Here is an 18,803-nt window from a genome sequence, read left to right as displayed (position 1 = left end):
AACAGATCAACTGGCTCCCCTTTGTAAAAGTAAATTAATTGTGACCCCTACCTCACGCCACATACAAAATCATTTCCAGGTAGATTATAGAGCTAAATGTGCCAGATAAAACAATAAAGACTCTGGGGAAAAACAAAGAACATCCTCATGACCCTAGGGTAGGCAAAGTTTTCTTAAATATGACACAAAAGCACTAAATACAAAAGGAAGAAACAATACACTGGACTACATTAAAATTAAGAACTTCTACTCACCAAAACAAACGATTAGGATAGCAAAAAAGCAAGTCAGAGTGGGTAAGTCATTCACAACACCCATATCTGTCAAACGACTCATATCCACAATATATAAAGAACTCTAACAAATTAATAACAAAAAGACAACCCAATAGAAAAACAAGCTTCTAGAGGAATTTCAAAAAGATATTTAAATGACTAATAGATTTACAAAAGGTACTCAAATCAGGAATCATCAGGAAAACGCTAATCACAATCATAATAAGACATCTCATCACCTGAATGGCTAACACTGCTGAGTGCTGGCAAGGATGTGGCGTGACGAACTGTCAAAATGTGGTGGGAGTGTAAGCCAATACGCTGGCAGTATAAGCTAGGCCTATGCATAGCCTATGATCCAGAAATTCCCCTTCTATAATGAAGCCTCCGTAAAAACCCAAAAGGACAGGCTTCCAAGAGCTTCCAGGATGGTGAACATGATGAAATCTGGTGAGAGTGGCCCACTCAGGGTGGATACCTTGCCCTAAGCATCTCTTCCATCTGGCTGTTCCTGTGTTACATCCTTTTATAATAAACCAGTAATCTGGTAAGTTTTCTCTGAGTTTTGTGAGCCACTCTAGCAAATTAATGGAACCCAAGGAAGGGTCAGGGAGCAGACCAGAGAGCTGGGAAAACCACTTCAACACAAACGACAAAGAGCTGCCAACTCTGATTCCCTCTTCTTCACCTCCTACAGTACCCAAGTCCTATCAACCCGGCCTCCTAGACATTCCATCAATCAGTCCAGGCCTCCTCGTTTCCACTGGTGCCTTCACCCACCCAAACACCTGCAGCATGGTGGCCCCATATCCACCCGTGCCCACTCTCCACAGAGTAGCCAGTGTTTTACATACTTTAAGAAACTCGTATGCGTATTAATTTATAATGGAGAATATGTCTTTCTCTAACCATAATGATTAGGTCTAATACTCTCTCTATATATACTCCCTAACTGACATAAGAATACCTGGAATGCTAATTCATAATCAGAAGATTGCCCAAGGATTACAGAAAGAAAGAAAGCAAAAGTAGGTTTTCCCCTTTCCTCAAAAGAAGAAAATTGCTTTTTTTCTTGATTATAAAAAAAAGTATGTGCTTATTGCAAAAACTTAAGATACATAAAATCTGAAGGAAGAAAGTTAAAAAATCACCTTAATCTCACCATCTGAAAGAGGCGCTATTAATATCTTAGTGGTCTTGTTTTCATGCATCTATAATACTTGTACACATACTCACACCCAAAGGAAGCATGTACATGCTAGGTTTTTAAAATTTTAATATAATTCATTTCCACCTTTTTGTTTAATTATCTTCACCTCTCCAAGTAGCCAATGTTTACATTTGGTATGTATCCTTCCATATCTTTCTCCTACTCATACAATCATAAGTTAAACATACACATACTTTACTTTGAAAAAATAGGATATCACATACAGATGTCTGAACCTTGCTTTCCTCACTCAATAATACACCAAAGAAATCCCTCCAGATCAACTACATATAGACAACTCTTTTTCATAAGTGTGTCATATGTCATAGTGTGACTATATCACCATTTATTAAGCTATTCCCTTGCTAAGGAACATCACTTGTTTCTAGTTTGGGCCATTATAAGCAAAGCTATATTGGTTCTTGGACATATATCCTAATTCTCAAGCCTTTATGGCTCTGGGAGAGATGCCCAGGAATCTGGGTTGCTTAGTAAAAGGGTGTGTATTTCTAACGATGACAGATATTTCTCCTCACTGAAAGATTTTTTAACTACCTATTATATACAAGACACTATTCCAGGTCCTGAGGATACAGCAGAAAGCCCACAGAGTTAAACGCCCTGTTCTCCCCAGTCTTCAGTTCTAAGCAGGGAGGGTCAGGAGCAAGACAATGGAAGAAATACGTATGCAGAGCACGTTAGAGGTGACAGGTGCTTGGGAGGAGGGGAGACCGTGCCGGGCAGGGACTGCAGTTTTATTTAGGGGGCTAAAGAAAGCGTCCCTGAAAGCACAGCGCTTGACGCAGGACCTAAAGGAGGCTGGGGCGTGCCTGTGCAGGCCGCAGACACGGAGACCGTCCTGTGCATACAGTCTCCCTGTAGGGGGACACGGCGCTCCAGGAACCACAAGGAAGCCGGAGCGGATGGAACACCAGCAGCAAAGCACAGAGCAGGGGAGCCAGAGCCAGGGGCACCGGGGTTGGGCTTTCACTCACAGGAATGGGGTCCGCACAGAGGAGGGACACGCCCTACCTGCACTACGGGGTGGCGGGGGGGAGGGCTCTGACCGCAGTGTTGGGACTCTTCTTCAGGGCACGGGGGCAAGGAGTCGCCGGAGAGCATCCCCAAAACATTCTAGCGGTTCACATCTGTGCCAGTGACACAGGAGAATAGCTTACACCTCCCCCCACTCCCACCAGTAAGAATTACTGCACTTTTTAACTTTGCCCACCGGAAAGCTGAGAAGTGACATCTGTTACCTTAATTTACATTTCCCTACTTGTTCATGAATATCATCCATTTCTTAGCCATTTTTATTTCTCTTATGAGAACCAACAATTTGTATCCTTTGCTCACTTCCTCTTTGGGTTGTCTTTTCCTTAATTTGTGAGAAGCTTTATGCGTCTTAGCTGTCAGCCCGTCACCTTTCGGGCTGTACATATTTTCTCAAACTACCATTCGTCAACTGCATGTTTTTGCATTTTATTGTGGTATAGATTTAAGTGTACAAAGACTTGTGACACATGTATACACCCACGTAACTACCCTTCCAGTCAAAATACAGAACATTTCCATCAGACCAGAAAGTTCCCACATGCCCCTTTTCTGTCCATCCCTGATACCAAGTAGCAACCTCTGATCTGCTCTCCCCGATTTCTATCACCCTAGCTGAGTCCCATCTCCTCTTGAAACTCACAAAAACAGAATCACACAGTAGCTGTATATAGCTGGCTTCTTTTTCTCAACATAATGTTTGAGATTCATATGTTATGGCATGTATCAAGTTTGTTCCTTTTTATGGCTGTCAATTTGTTCACAATATTATTTGCTATGAAATAATTTTTAAAAAATTTTGTATGTCCCTACCACTTTTATGGCTTCTGAGTTTATCCTGATTTAAAATACCTTTCTAGCTCTTAGATTACATATTTAAGCCTTTAATTCATCTAAAAGTTATTTTGGAAAATGATGAAAATAGACATCCAACTTTATTTTGTCTCAGATGTCTCAGTTGGCCAGCACCGTCTATGAAATGCATCTTTTCTCACTATACTAAAAATTACCAAGAGGTGGATGCTTGCTTATCCAGGTCACTGACATTCATGCAGGGAAGTACTCCCAACTGACAATATTTATCTCATGCCCAGAATGCTCAAAGATACGTATCTTCTGAAAAACAGACATGATAGCACCCCCCAAATGGCTCTGCACTGTCCTCAGACTAGAGATCCACCCCATGTGGCCCCTCCACCCTCTCCTGCATCACTCAGCGCTACTCCTCCCTCCCGCCTGCACTCCCACCACATCCCTTCTTCCAGGTCCTCACACCCGTCCCTCCTGTCGGCTCCTCACAGAGGCCGCATCTGCATGGGAAGCTGACCTGTTCTCCCCGCCTCCTCCCACTTGATTATAGATTCATATATCTAATTAGAAAACTCTAAAATAAATATAACAAACAGTGGTTATCTCTGGGAAGTGCCATGTCTTTTCCAATTTATTTGTGTTGACAATGTTGGAATATTTTAACTGTGGGCATATATTACTTTTGTAATTAGGGAAAATGTGTTTCTTTTTAAGTGTCATCCAAGCTGAAACCTGATCACTACAAACAATGTCAAAAGTTCTCAATTCATCAAAGTGCACACAAACTTGAGGTGGACCTCCACAAGCGATGGCCAGTGAGAATGGTGCAAACACCCTGTACCCCTTGATGAACAGTCGGAATCCAGGAAGCAAATCCAAACTCTGTTTACTGGACAGCCAAATGCTCAAGACTAGATTCATTTGACTAATAGTTCTTAAGTTTATTTTTACAAATTAGTTCCAGGAGTACACAATGCACAAAACAGTAAACATTTTCATGCAGTCACCTGGACATTCCCAATTGTTCCATAATTCTGGTTTCTGAGTACATGTTCTCCCTAATGCTATCTCATTCTGCAGCCAAAACCAGTACTTTAAATATTCCTCATTCTGATAGAAAAAATCCAACTACACTCTCTACGCTGAAAGCAAGACCTACTCTGAAATTGACAGGGTTTTCTGCACTTCTCAAAAGATGGGAAATTAAGAGTTAATATTATTCAACAATTTTTGTACGAGGCGCTGACTTGCACCACTTGGTGCCCTCTATCTACGGAGACGAAGACAACTACACAAACAGCTCTGAGGAGAACGGGCATTTCAATAGGGACTGTGACATCAGATCACTCTTACTTTAAACTTTTTTCCCCTTTCTTTCTAGGCTGCTTTGAAATTTCTCAAATGAAGGAATAAATTACACCCATTTAAATAGGTAATAAAATATACCCACAGCACGCACATATTCTGTGCGTGGAGTTTAAACTGCAATATTTTTGGAGAACAATCACACACTGCCATCAAACACTTTAAAACTGTTCATGCTATTTGTCCTAGTAATTCCAATTCTAGAAATTCAACTTACAAGAAATAACTGGGTATCTTCAGAAGCTATGTGTTCTCCTCGTAGCATTTGTTTTTACAATGGGAAAAACCTTAACATCTTGTAACGTGGGTTTAGTTAAATAAATACTCTGTGGTATGATATGACTACATGAAAAACGACTATATATATTTTTAAAAGGACATAGAGGGAGAGCAGTCCACTAAAACTAAGCACACTAAGAGCAAGGACGTCATTCTACTCACAGCTTTGCTCCTTTGTTCCCTGCACTTACAAACGCTTGGCCACCGTAGCCCCTCAAACCTCACGCAACGAATGAATTTGAGTAACGCGAGTGTATACAGAATAGGTTTCAGCTAGAAACATACACGGCAGCATCACATAACACGTTCATTTACTTTCTGGAATTCCACTGCCCAGACTAAGCAAAACAAAAGAACAAGATAACACCCATCACGCTTACCCTGGTGTGCTTCCGGAATCACAGGGGAGGGAAAAGCTCAATCTGCTGCTCCTCAGTATCAGACCCCTGGGGCTCCCACCGGGTGAACACCACTGGCCACGTGTGATTCCAGTATGCAGGGATTTATAAAGCACAATATGGCCCCTAAATACAAGCCAACTACTTGCTCTGGTGCTCCACCCAAAAAACAGGAATTTTCTCCAAAGTTGGCCTTTTTACAAGGATTGCCAAGGGTAATTTTGATTTTATAGAAATGTTGCCTTAGAAGGTAACTTCTGAGGACTTCCCTGGTGGCGCAGTGGTTGGGAATCCGCCTGCCAGTGCAGGGGAAACGGGTTTGAGCCCTGGTCCGGGAAGATCCCACATGCCGCGGAGCAACTGAGCCCACATGCCACAACTACTGAAGCCCGCGTGCCTAGAGCCCGTGCTCCACAACAAGAGAAGCCACCGCAATGAGAAGTCAGCGCACCACGATGAAGAGTAGCCCCTGCTCGCCGCAACTAGAGAAAACACGAGCACAGCAACGGAGACACAACACAGCCACAAATAAAAATAAATAAAATAAATACATTTATTAAAAGGAAAAAAAAGAAAGTAACTTCAGAACCCAGCCTTCCCACCTCCACACATAATGCAACTCTACTGTATGCCATGGCGATAATCCCAGACAAACCTAGATGAATATGCAGAGTTTCCTTGTTTTTATTCCACATATTGTCTAATATCTCCACTATTAGCAAATGTTGCTTTTGCAGTAAGAAAAAAGCTCTACCTGATTTTTTCAATAGCTCAATATAGTCCTTTCTACATTTATCACAGAGATGCTAGATCTGGACTTGACCTAAGACAACACGACTCCTATAGTATATTATCATCTGTCAGAAAGTTTACTCATGCAGCCCATTATTTATTTTATCCTTCTGCCCTATGCTACTGTAAACAAATTCTTAATAAACACACAGCTCAAGCTATATATCTTTTCAACAAGAATAAGGCAATTTTCTATTTCTGTTAAGATTCACTTACATTTGTATGAAACAGAAAAAAAATTTAAGTTCTTTATTAACATACAAATATTTCTTTAAAAATCCAAAATAAGGTACCTGAACATCATAGAGCGCTACAATGTTTTCATGCTGAAGTTCCTGTTAAGAAAATCGAGAATTCAAAATATTTGTATTTATTCTAATAATTATAATATTTCAATACACGAATAAAATTAAGTATACACACACATATACATCCATTTATACTACTTCTAGTATACCATACTTCTGTTACTAGATTAGAACAATTCAGTCTACTGAAGAATAAAAACAAATGTGCCTGATCGAACTTTACTTGGGGCCTAAATATTTTTTTTACTGTCTTAATTTTTTAGACTCTTAACAAGGTGAGTACTCTCATTTACAAAATAAAGGTCAGAGTTAGTATGACCACATACTTTCTGCTAGCCTTTCAGATTTAATATACAATTTCTAACAAGAAAGGCATAAAATTCCAAAGTGCTTTTAAAAAGCACGATTTGCCTAAAAGAAAACGAAGTATAATTCAACAAGCTATAATTCTTACCAAAGAGCTGTCCAGAGAATAGTAGTTCTGATGAATGTTAGATGAAGGTTCCATGTTTATATTACTTTGGGAAACACTGGGTTAAACACACCTAAATTGGTCTCTTCATTGTATCATTTTTTTCGACTTTCTTTAATGAGTCAAGTGCTTTGTCACTCTCCAAGAAGTATTTAGTAAACAGCATTTTCCACACTTATTTGACCACGGACTCTTTTTTTCCCTCAAAGCATCCCACTTGGATAACAGTACTTGTGAGTGATCTAAAAAGACCACTTTAAATAAATAAATAAATAAATAAAAAGACCACTTCCAAGGAAAGTAACTTTGTTCAATTTATAAGGAAGAAAGATTCCAACTGCCCCCATTTCTCCCAAAAAAAAAAATTTAACTGTAACATGAAAGGAATCGGCAGAAGAGATAAATAATGTGTAAGAGGGACCTGCCTCTTCTCAAACAATAAGGCAATAACTAAGGGAAAGAAATGATGAGAAGCTAAAAGCAGTTTTCATGTAATCCCTCTAGGCACTGGCCAAGAGCCACAAACATCTGTTCTTAAAAATAGCTTCCCAGTACTCAATGCTTCAAAAAACTGAGCGTGCAAAAAACGAGAGCAACGGTGAACATTCTCAAACTTGGGGCCAACTACCAAAATTGCAAAGGATGTCATCGTGTATCCATTTAAGTTTTAATCTAGTATGAAATACCACATAAAGAAACATACCTTTAGGATTTTAATTTCCTTCCCAAGCAGTATTTGTGATTTTGACAAGTTCTTTTTATTAATACTTTTAATAGCTACCTCCCAATCAGTTTTCTGGAAAGGAAAAACACTGTTACTCCTGGAAATTATTCCACAGAAACAATTCAACAGCAAAAAAAAAAAAAAAAAAAAAAAATCTATAAGCACAAAGATGCTTTTAGCAAATTCATGTAACAGCACTGAGAAGAAAAATAGAAAAGAACCCGAATCTCTAACAGGAAAATGATTTTATAAATTAAAGGTGTAGCAAGCTAATGTCCTACAAGATAGCCAGTAAAAATAAACAAATATGAAGACCACGTAGTAACAAGCATTAAGTGAAAAAAGGACACAGTTTATTTACAACTATTTAAAAGTTAAGGAGGATAACCTGGGAGGTGGTGTAGTTAACTGAAAACAGGATTTGACAGCTAGGTAGGATTAAACGTGTTTTCGCTATTTTTTTTCCCTTGAGTTTTAAGTTACTCTCATGATAAAGTCAGTAGTATTTATTACTCTATCGGCTAAGCAACCAGGCCATCCCTTTGGACCTGCCCCTTGGCCCAAGCCTTCTAGGATTATTTCCACGCCCGAGGTGCCTTTCCAAATTCTTTAGATCCTAAAACCTCCTGGGAGCCTGTTTGCGAAACAGCAAAAGCTTTAAAAAAAAAAAAAAAAGCTAAGCCCGCTTTCGGGTCGATTCGGGTCTCCCCGCGCCCCGCCCAGCCCCGGGGACTGAGGCCGGTGGGGCCGTCGGGGCCCCGCGCGGGGAAAGGCGACACCGAGTCGGGGAAGCCCCGGGCTCGCGGGCCGCCGGCCGGTTTTCCGCTGGGTCTGCAATTACCGGCCACCGGGGAGGTCCGTGCGCTGCCGGCCCGGCCCCGCCGCAGCCCCCTCGCACCCACCGCGGCCGCGCCTCAGGCGCCGCCGCCCGCCCGGCCCGGCCGGCGGGGCTCACCTGGCGGTGCCGCCCCCGGAAGACCACGGCGAAGGCCCCGTGTCCCACGAGGTCCCGCTTGCTGTACTCGAAGTCGCCCACCACCTCCATGGCCGCGCCCCGGGGTCGGCGCGGGCGGGCGGGCGGGCGGCGATCAGCACCGCGGGCCCGCCGGCCCCGAGCGCGCCCGCCGGCCGCCGAGCTGGGGCAGCCGAGGCCCCGGGCCCGAGCGGGCGCTCATGCCGAGAGGCCGGGCGGAAACGGGGAGGCGCCGCGCGGGGCCGGGGTCAGCGAGGCCTGGCCCGGCCCCGGCCGTTCCTCATGCCGGCCGCGGGCTCCCTGGCGAAGCGGGCTCGGCGCTGCCGGGCAGGGGCGCCGCCGCCTCCGTCACTGGGCGCCCCCGGGGCCGCGCGCGCACCCGGTAAAGGTGCGGGACCCGGCGCCCCTCATCCCCGCCCGTCGGCGCCTCGGTCTCCCCGCGGGCACTGCTCAGCGCCGGCCGCCGCCCTTCGCCGGCCCGGCCCAGTACCCTATCGCCCTGCCCCGCAGCAGCCCCGCACACGCGCGTCGGCCGCTCCGCGCCGACTGCCGGCTCTCCGCGACGTCAGCGCATCTTCTTTGCCGCAGCGCTCGGCGCGGCAGGCGCGCTCCTTCCGCCGGGAAAATGAGTGCCCAGCTGCTGATGGAGGCGGGAGGGAGCGCGCGAGCCTGCGCGCCGTGGGCTGGACCCGCTAGGAGGCGGGCTTCGGGGAAGCGGGTCGCCAACACCGGCTGCGGGAGGGACAGGGGCATCCCTGTGCAGAGTGGACCCCGGGCCTGCGGTGAGGGCAAAGGAGCATCTCCCAGAGCCCGGCCTTTCCCGCGCTCTCCAAAGCCAGGGGTCACGCTGCCAAGTCCCAACCCTTCTGCGTTTACTGCTCAGGGTCCCTCACGAAGTCGTGTAGGGCAGGGATCCTGCACTTCTTGGGGTCGCTTGGCTTCTGTGAGAAGCTGATGACAGCTCAGGACCGTCCTCCCCGAGAATTGCCAATGGTCGCAGACTCTGGTTTGCATACTGTCAAGGCTCTAGTGAGAACGCTTGCTTCCCGCCTCCGGTGTCCTGCCGGTGTGACCTCAGACTTACCTTAAATCACATAAGGGAGTTTTCTTTTCCACCCGATTATTAACGTTCAAGCGACAAGGAACTTATTTGTCACCTTTCCCTCAAAGAGGTGTCTCACGAAATCATTTTATAAACCACGTGCTTGAGAATGTCAGAAATCTCAGGTCCTATCATGCACTGTATGTTCACTTGTTTAACGTATTTGCTCTCAGGTTATCCCTCACCTCCAGACCTACATTTCCCACTCCAGGCCCATCCCTGCACAATGACCTCTGAAGGCCAGACAGGGACCCTGAGAACCTCCAACCTTGAGGCAGTCAGCGGAGGAAATCTCCGGAGAGGAACTGGCCCCTTCCTGAAACCCTTAAAATATGGGGTCTTGGGTTTATGCTCCCAACTCTGCACACCTACCTAATTCCCTCCCTACTTCAAAATCTGGCCCAGGTGCGTGTTAGACCCTGTGAAAGTCCGCAGCCTTCAAAAATTAAGAGCAAATGAAGCAAGTTTGCACATACACACAAAAATTCATGTGGAGATGATTCCTTACCTCTTTGAAAGATTATCTTCCTTTCTCTTTAAACATGAGTATTTAAATAGGATATAGGATTCAATGTGCCAAAATTCACTGAAAAGTAGTTCTCTGGGATAAATATCTTACGGGCTGTAGGACCCTGGACCAGCCACTTCACCTCCCCTGCCTAGGTTTCCTCATCTGTAAAATGAAGATGTAACATCAACATATACCTTCATTGGGTTGTTAAGAGGACTGAAGGACTGAAATGTGGAAAGAGCTTGGAAGATTGCCTGGCTCTACAAAGCACTATTTCAGTGTGTGTTGGGTAAGTAAAGTGAGATCAAAGCTGGTCATAGGCAACCCTTCCCCGACCTCGGCGCAGTGCTGGGGTCTCCCCCTTCCCTCCTCTGTCCAGTCCCCAGGTGGTGCTTAGGTGAACAGAACGCAAGCTTTGCAGTTCTAGGGATGGACCATTACACCTGTGTAAGAGCTGTTTATCTAACTGTCACCTGGAGAATTCACTTCCTATAAAGTTTCTGTGAAGAATCAATGGGTATAAAATTTTTGGACAGCAGGGAAGCAGTGGGGAGGGCTAACACACCTGGACTAAGGCTGGCAGCCTTTCCCATGCAGTACCTGACAACAGCCAACATCCCAGGGAGCAGAGCACGAGCCGACCAGGCCGTCCTGAGGTGCCGAAGCTGCTGGTTTCAGGATCCGTCGCTGAGGTGCCTCGTGGGGCCTCAGCACCCTCCGGGAGCAGTGCTTCGACCTTCCTGCTGGTCACCTCACCGTCCAGGTGAGGACAGGTGTATCCTCTATCAGCTGAGCCGGTGCATGAGACATCATTCATAACTCAGCCATGTTCACAAGGTTGCATCCACTAGGAATTGAAGTTAATTGAAGCTAATAATCAATATACAATTTTGAGCTGTTTATATTTAATATCATTAAAATTACATCCCCACAGTAGGACCTTATGGAGATGTTTTAAAGAAGCCACTAGAAGCCCTTAATTCAGACCTGCATCCCATCCCGTACGCACAGGCTAAACAGGGGCCCCAGGAACACACCATTGCTTTAAAAAATAAAGTATGCAGCTTGCACAGAAGGATTTCTGACCTCAGGGCTCACTACCGAGGAGAAGTGGCGGGGGGGCATGTGGGGTGGGAAAGCTTTGCTAAGGAGACGTTTAGTTAGTGTTTAGTTAGGACTATGTCGATAAGCACATAACCAACGTCAAATGTGATAAAGCAAAGAAATAAAAGAGGAATGTAGATAAGGATACAGGTGTGGCTCTCGGGTTCCCAGCAGAGCCTGGGACTGGAGGAGACGTCTGCTTCCTTGTTCCTTCCCCTCAGGGCTCCGTGGACAGGGCAGAAGGGCGGAGAGCCAGCAGCCAGCAGTCTCAACCCCAGATTCTTCAGGAAGCGATTCCGATCAGCCCCGCTAAGGAGAGGTGCACTGAGCAATCATCTCAAGCCAGGGACTGGAGTTGAGGGGGGCAGGTCGAGCTGTCCAAGGCTGTGGGTGCTGCAGGGAGGGTGGAGAAGCAGGGGCTGGGTGGGTAACTCAGGAAGGGTGACCGGGGGTCAAATTTAGGCTTTAATCAGGAATGCAAGCAAGGGGGACTTTTACTTTACTTCTGAAAGCATGCCAAGTTGCCAATCTGATTCACTTTCATTGTTCTTTGTTCTAGTAACTGTGTGTGTATGTGTGTGTGTGTGTGTGTGTGTGTGTAAACATGCCTGTTGACAAACTATTGAAATGTTTCAGTTAGTAAATTGTGTAATAGTAACCGCAGTGAGAGGTGAAATCACTTACTAATAAAAATTCTAACATAAACTTAGTTCATCAGCCAAATGCCATGGGATGCTGTGATGGTAAAAGGACCTCCTGTGACAAGTAAATGTGACAAGTGTTCACGGCCCCATCTCCCAGGCAGGCATTCTGAGATTAGGAGAATCACCAGTTAATTATTCTCTTCAAATCGCACCATTGCTGTTTGCTTCTATTTTGGTTCTATTGTCTCTACTTTGATCATACTGCTGATGCTTTGAAATTCTTGGGACTGTTAGTGTGCAGAGCTTTGATGCTTATACGTGTACGATTTTATAGTAGAATATGGAAATAAGCACATAAAGTGAAGAGACAACAAACTTTGGATATATTTCTTAAAGCTTTTAGAAAATATAACCACAAATCTTCTGAATCACAAACACAAATCTTCTGGAATGATATAAAAAATAGACTTCAGCCAGGAATTTTCTTTTTTTTAAAATAAATTTATTTATTTTTGGCTGCATTGGGTCTTCATTGCTGCATGTGGGCTTTCACAACTCTTTTCATAAAAACACAGAGATATGAATTGTCTTTTTTATTGTGTCAATATTGGCACTGATGATGCAGAATCATTTTCTCACTAAATTTGTTTTTGAAAATATAGTTATTTTTCATAATAATATGTTATTTGTGTTCATTTATAATGGGCTTATTATTGTGTTTTTAAATAAACTAAGAATAAACATATTTTTAACTTCTTAGTTTTAATTTTTAATACAGTAAACATGTCAGGGGTCTCGTCTCTTGAGACAAAAGTTTGAGAACTGCTGGATTAATTGAGCCAATGATAAAAAGTAACTGAACACATAAAACTAAGTAAGGGGGTCTTCCCTGGTGGTGCAGTGGTTAAGAATCCACCTGCCAATGCAGGGGACACGGGTTCGAGCCCTGGTCCAGGAAGATCCCACATGCCGTGGAGCAACTAAGCCCATGCACCACAGCTACTGAGCCTGCGCTCTAGAGCCCGCAAGACACAACTACTGCAGCCCGCACGCCTAGAGCCCGTGCTTCACAACAAGAGAAGCCACCGCAACGAGAAACCCGCGCACCGCAACAAAGAGTAGCCCCCGCTCGCCGCAGCTAGAGAAAACCCACGTGCAGCACCAAAGACCCAACACAGCCAAAAATAAATAAATTAAATAAATAAATTTATTTTTAAAAAAAACTAAGTAAGGGAAACTCTGAAAAGTGAGTGGAAGAAAGAGGAATAAAGAGATATGGCATACTATCAGAAATAAAACAAAGTATCAATTCCAAGAGAGAATTTTAGATTGTTTAATTCTGTGATAATGAACTTATTATCTAATGACACAAGTGAAAATTAGAGTAAACTTTTAAATCTTTCCATTTATTAAATGGAAACTCATCCACATGATGTTTTAGCCTCGTGGATTGAAGATGAACAAAAATTAACAAAATTATGCCAACTAATTAGACACACTAATGACTTATTTTATACATACTTGATGATAAAGATGTTGACTATATTTTAAAATCTCTGAGATTCTTACAAGGATTAAGAAAGATTCAGAGCCAAGAACAGCATAGTTAATATCAAGAGACATTCACTACTTATTAAGAATACTGAAATTATTCTGAAATTAAGAATGCTGAAACACCTGATGACTTCAAATTTCATGGAGAAGTCTCAAGAAGAGCTTGCCGTAGTTCCCTACTGTCAAGTCATATTTCTGACCGAGCCCTCATCTAACTAGTGACAGACACATTAGAGAAATCATCACCCAACAATTTCAAAATATTGAATTATTCAGGAATGATCAAAGTAATTAAATAAGTAATGCATGCTGCATCTTACATGCGTTGGTAAGAGGCTTTAATGGTATACGTTGTTTAGTTTACTCAGAGAATAAAAAAGAATGATTAAAATTATTTATTTGTATATTAACATACAGTATTATTTGTATTAAATATTGTTAAATGTTCTTAACATCACTTTGAATACAACAAAGATTTGGTCCCTGTCCTCAGCAGCCCCTCAAGGATGAAAATTGTTTCGATAATCAATTGCTGTCTTGAAAAACGTAGTGATTTCAAACAAGGCCCTTTTTTTGTTTGCTTGTTTTTTTCAATTGTTGAGGCTTCTGTGGGTCCGGAGTTCCGGTGGGGCGCATCAGGAAAGGCTCAGGTGGGGCTGGTGGATCCGGCACAGCCCGACTGGAATGAATGTCTGGTGCCTCTCCCGGGTGATGGCTTGACCAGCTGGGGTGGGCTGGATTCACTTAGAGACCCTCTCGTGCCCCATCTAGTCACTGACCCCAAGAGAGTAATACTATCTCAGTTGTGGATTGAGTTCTGTTTGTGTCTGGCTTCCTTCCTTGGCATTACGGACGTGAGAATCATTCCGTTTGTTGTCTGCAGTCATCCGCTCCTTCTGGCTGCTACGCAAGGTCCCACAATGTGAAGAAGAAACCTCGAGTTACCTCTCCGTTCTGCTCTTGATAAGCACCCAGGCCGTGTCCGGTGTATGTGGACTCTGGTGACCATGTGCGTACGTTTCTGTTTGGTTCACACCCAGCAGTGGAGTCGCTGGGGTGCAGGGCACATCTCAGCACTGACAGTAATAAAGTGGACTCCAGGGTGTTTGGACGACTCGCACTCACCAGCTGAGTATGAGTTTGCTGCTTTGCATTCTCACCAGTACTTGGTGGTGTCAGTCTTTTTATCCATTTGGTGAGTGTAATAGGACGGTCTTAACCTCCTCCTGGCAGGTCATAAGCTGCATTCTACAGCCCAGGGACATCCTCTGGGGCTGGTGTCACTGGTGGAGGACCAGTTGCCTCACCTCTGAAGCCACGAGGAGCAGCCCTCAGGGACCACAGCTTCCTGGCAGTTGGTTGGACAGATGGTGATTTGAAAATCGGTGGAAGTTAATTTGGGGACGTGGGTAGTGGTTTTGTTCTCTGGGTTCCCTCAGAGGCTGTGGCAGCCGCAGACCCTGAGTCAAGTGACCTGGATCCTGACCCATTCCTGCTTTGTTTATTTTATATTTTATTTTATTCTATTCTGTTTTATTTTATTGGCTGCGCCGTGGGGCATGCTGGATCTTAGTTGCCTGACCAGGGATCAAACCCATGCCCTCTGCATTGGGATTACGGAGTCTTAACCACTGGACCCCCAGGGAGGTCTCTACTTCTCATCATTACCCACCACAAACCAGCTCCAGATGTGCCATGGACCAGTCATTTCCCAAGCCCACCCGCCCCTTCACACTGCTGTCCTAATCCTGCCTGGCATGACTCTGTTCTCTCTCAAAGGCCCAGCTCAGACGCCCCCTCCAGGAAGGCTCTCCGGGGTTCTCCAGTCCCTCCTGGATGTCTCCCATGTCTCCCATCAAGGCCTTTGCCTCTGCTGTTCCCTCGGCCGGGAGCCCTCTTCCGTCTGTGTGGCCCCTCACCTCCTTCTCGCCTGTGTTCCCCATTTGTGTTCCCCACTGGGACGTAAAGATCTATTACTCTAGCCTCCAGGCCTAGAAAAGGGCCTGACACACAGTAAAGCCTCAATTTGTTGAATGAATACATCTTGTCTCTCGATTTAGCTGTCCTGCGCCGGCCGGGGCTTCCCACAAGCCGGGCGATCTGTTGAGAGCAGAACTAGATAGCACGAGAAGCAGCTCCTTGAATCTGGGGTCAGGTGAGGCTGCGGTGTTTCAGGTGAATCAGGAAAGTGAGTCGGGTGCACGTGAGGAAGGAAGGGTTCCCAGCGTGCAGGTCCAGCTACGGTGACTAAGCCGGGGGGGCTGGTACAGGCAGTGGGCAGGGGATGAAGGAGGCGGAGCTGGGAGAGTGAAGGGGGCACACAGCAGGTCTTCATTCAACAAGCGTTTGTTTAGCACCTGGATGGGAGAGAGGTTTGGGAGCTGTCGGGGACACGCAGGAGGTAAAGCAGGGAGAGGGGCTGAGACAAGACGGGAGAGGAGGGTGGACCTGGTACAGCTACACAGGCCGCGATACGGAGTTGGTAGGTATTAGGGAACCTCCCCTGATTTTCTTGTTTCTAATATTATCTTCAAACTTCCTTTTTTTAAAAAATACATTTATTTATTTATTTTTGGCTGCGTTGGGTCTTTGTTGCTGCGCATGGGCTTTCTCTAGTTGCGGCGAGCGGGGGCTTCTCTTTGTTGTGGAGCACGGGCTCTAGGCGCGTGGGCTTCAATAGTTGTGGCATGAGGGCTCAGTAGTTGTGGTGCACGGGCTTCGTTGCTCTATGGCATGTGGGATCTTCCCAGACCAGGGCTCGAACCTGTGTCCCCTGCATTGGCAGGCGGATTCTTAACCACTGTGCCACCAGGGAAGCCCCCTCTAATATTATCTTTACTTGTAACAAAAGCTACAGCATATTAGTGTAGACAAATTTGAAAATACAAGGGACATCCAGTCTTGGCAGAGATACTCATAGTCTCTTGCTCGATCTGTTTACAATTTTAGAGAGTGAGAGGGATATTGGTAGTGTGTCTATTTTAAACTATGTCAAAGTTTAGCTGTGTGTTCACATATGTAGATTTCAGAGAAGTATAAATGGTGCTATGCTATTGGGACCCCCCGCTTTCCTTCCCTTTCTTGTTCGTTTCCCTTTTATTTGTGTTCACCTCTCCCTTCCTCTCCTGCCATGAGACCCATGTCAGCAACCTATTACAGATTTTCCCCGTGCAATGACAGTCATATACAAATATATATAGACCGCTGCTTACAAACATGTATGTGGAAAACATCCCTCCTGTATGTCAGTTTGACAAACGTGGGATCCTATGATACACTTTCCTGAATTTTGCTATTCTCATGTATTGACTGATGGAATTCCTTTAAGTTAACTGGAGCAAAGCTGGTTAACCCTTTTTAATGGTTACGTAACATTCCATGGTGTGGATGCACCAGAATATATTCACTCATTCTCTGTTGTTGGACATTCACTGCTCCCTTGTGTGTGTGTGTGTGTGTGTGTTGGCCACTATGAACACTGCTATATTACATTAATCCTTTATGTATTGGTGCTTTTATTTCTTGGAATCGATTCCCAGGAGTGGGATTGCTTGGTCTAAGTATATGGATTTTTAAATGTAATGAATTTTTCCAGATTGCTTTCCTAAAGTGCTGCCACAGTTCCATTTCTACTGCTTTAATTTTCCCAGTCTATGAGCAATAAAATGATGTTTTATTTTTCTTTAATATGTTTTCCCCTGGAAACTAAGGAGTATGCACATTTTTTTCATATATCTGTAGGCCATTTGGATTTGCTCTTTTGTGATTTGTCCCTTTTAATGGAATGTGTCAGAGTTCTTTATGGAATTATATAATACACACACTTTTGTCATTTGCCTTGAGACTATTATTTTTCCAAATCCATAATTTACCCTTTGCTTTGTTTACGGTATCCCTCATTTCACATTTTTAATTTGCAAACATGTATTTCTTTTCTCCCCCTCCCCCATCTTCTGGGTTTCCTGTGTTAGTTGGGAAGTTGTTTTTTTTTTTTTTTGCGTTTAATTTTTAAAATCCATCTGAAATTTAGCTTTTCCTAAGGTATAAAAATAAAACTCTGCTTTTAAAAATTGCTCTTTCATTTTCCCAGGATAATGGATTAAATGAAGCACCTCTGTTTTGCGATGTCTCTGGCATTCCTTTTATTCCCGTCTGCTGTGTTGGGCCCAGGGGCTTCTGTGATGGAAGCAGGCGTAGTAGACGTTTTACTGGAGGACTGGCCCTGAGAGTTGGAGTTCAAAGTCAGCACAGCGGCTCACGGCAGAGTTCATGCAAGATGTAGAGAAAAAATGTGACTCCAGGTCAGTGAGGTGGTAAAGTCGAGCATCTCTTAAGAAGGCCTGTGCCAGTCTGTGGGGACAAATGGAAGTGTAGGTGATGGTCTGAGACAGCACCACCAAGCCAGGAACCAGGGAGGTGGCCGAGACTGACTCCAAGACTATGCAAGATCTCACCTCAGTGGTGCAGACACTCCTGCAACAGATGCAAGGTAAATGGCAGACCATGTCCAGCCAGATCATTGGAAGAATTGAGGACGTGAGCAGTTGCATTGATGACCCGGAGAAAAACATCGCAGACCTCATGATACAAGCTGGGGTGGAAGAGCTGGATGGTGAAGACAAGGTCCCTGCCACACAGAAGAGTTGAGTGTCGCTCATTTACACTGAAATCTGGAGCACCCTTTCTACAAGCCAAGAGAAGCCGGATGGCTTTTTGCAGCTAACTACTACGCGTGGACATGTTTTATATTCTAAAGTGTGCATTCTTCTTAGCACATGTTATATAGTTAGTTTATAGAGTGATTTCCCTCCCCTGCCCCCCCATGTTTCCTGAACACGGTAACTTCACATCTTGGACCTTGGTCAGTTGTGCCGCTAAACACGAAAACTTTGGCAGTTCCTGAAAAAGAAAGAAAGAGAAAGAGAGAGAGGAAGGAAGGAAGGAAGGGAGGGAGGGAGGAAGGGAGAGAGAGAGAGGTGGGGGGGGGAGAGAGAGAGAGAGAGAGAGAGAGAAAGAAAGGAAGGAAGGAAGAAAGGAAGGAAGAAAGAAAGAAGGAAAGAAGGAGAGAGAAGGGAAGGAAGGAAGGGAGGGAGGGAGGGATGGAAAGAGAGAGAGAGGGAAAGAGAGAGAAAGAAAGAAAGAAAAAAAGAAAGAAAAAGAGAAAGGAAGGAAGGAAGGACGAAAAGAAAGTCTATGCCAACCAAAGAGGGGCTGGGAACCTAGGAAGAG

At 44.6% G+C, this 18,803-nt stretch overlaps 1 protein-coding gene across 6 annotated transcripts in view; it reads right to left on the bottom strand.

Annotated features, from left to right (window-relative positions):
* The window catches only part of ULK2 (unc-51 like autophagy activating kinase 2), a 66,068-nt gene extending 57,282 nt beyond the window's left edge, over positions 1 to 8,786 (bottom strand). For all 6 annotated transcript variants that reach the window (XM_059906997.1, XM_059906996.1, XM_059906998.1 and 3 more), the window contains exons 1-3: positions 8,642 to 8,786; positions 7,666 to 7,758; positions 6,476 to 6,517 (exon numbers count right to left, since the gene is read on the bottom strand). In XM_059906997.1, coding sequence (XP_059762980.1) covers positions 6,476 to 6,517; positions 7,666 to 7,758; positions 8,642 to 8,731 — 225 coding nt within the window. In that variant the 5' untranslated portion in view covers positions 8,732 to 8,786. The remainder of the gene's footprint in view (positions 1 to 6,475; positions 6,518 to 7,665; positions 7,759 to 8,641) is intronic.
* Positions 8,787 to 18,803: the final 10,017 nt, after the last annotated feature.

The sequence above is a fragment of the Balaenoptera ricei genome, chromosome 20, assembly GCF_028023285.1.
Source record: "Balaenoptera ricei isolate mBalRic1 chromosome 20, mBalRic1.hap2, whole genome shotgun sequence".
Taxonomy (NCBI): Eukaryota; Metazoa; Chordata; class Mammalia; order Artiodactyla; family Balaenopteridae; genus Balaenoptera; species Balaenoptera ricei.
This window is presented reverse-complemented; position numbering and strand designations above follow the sequence as displayed.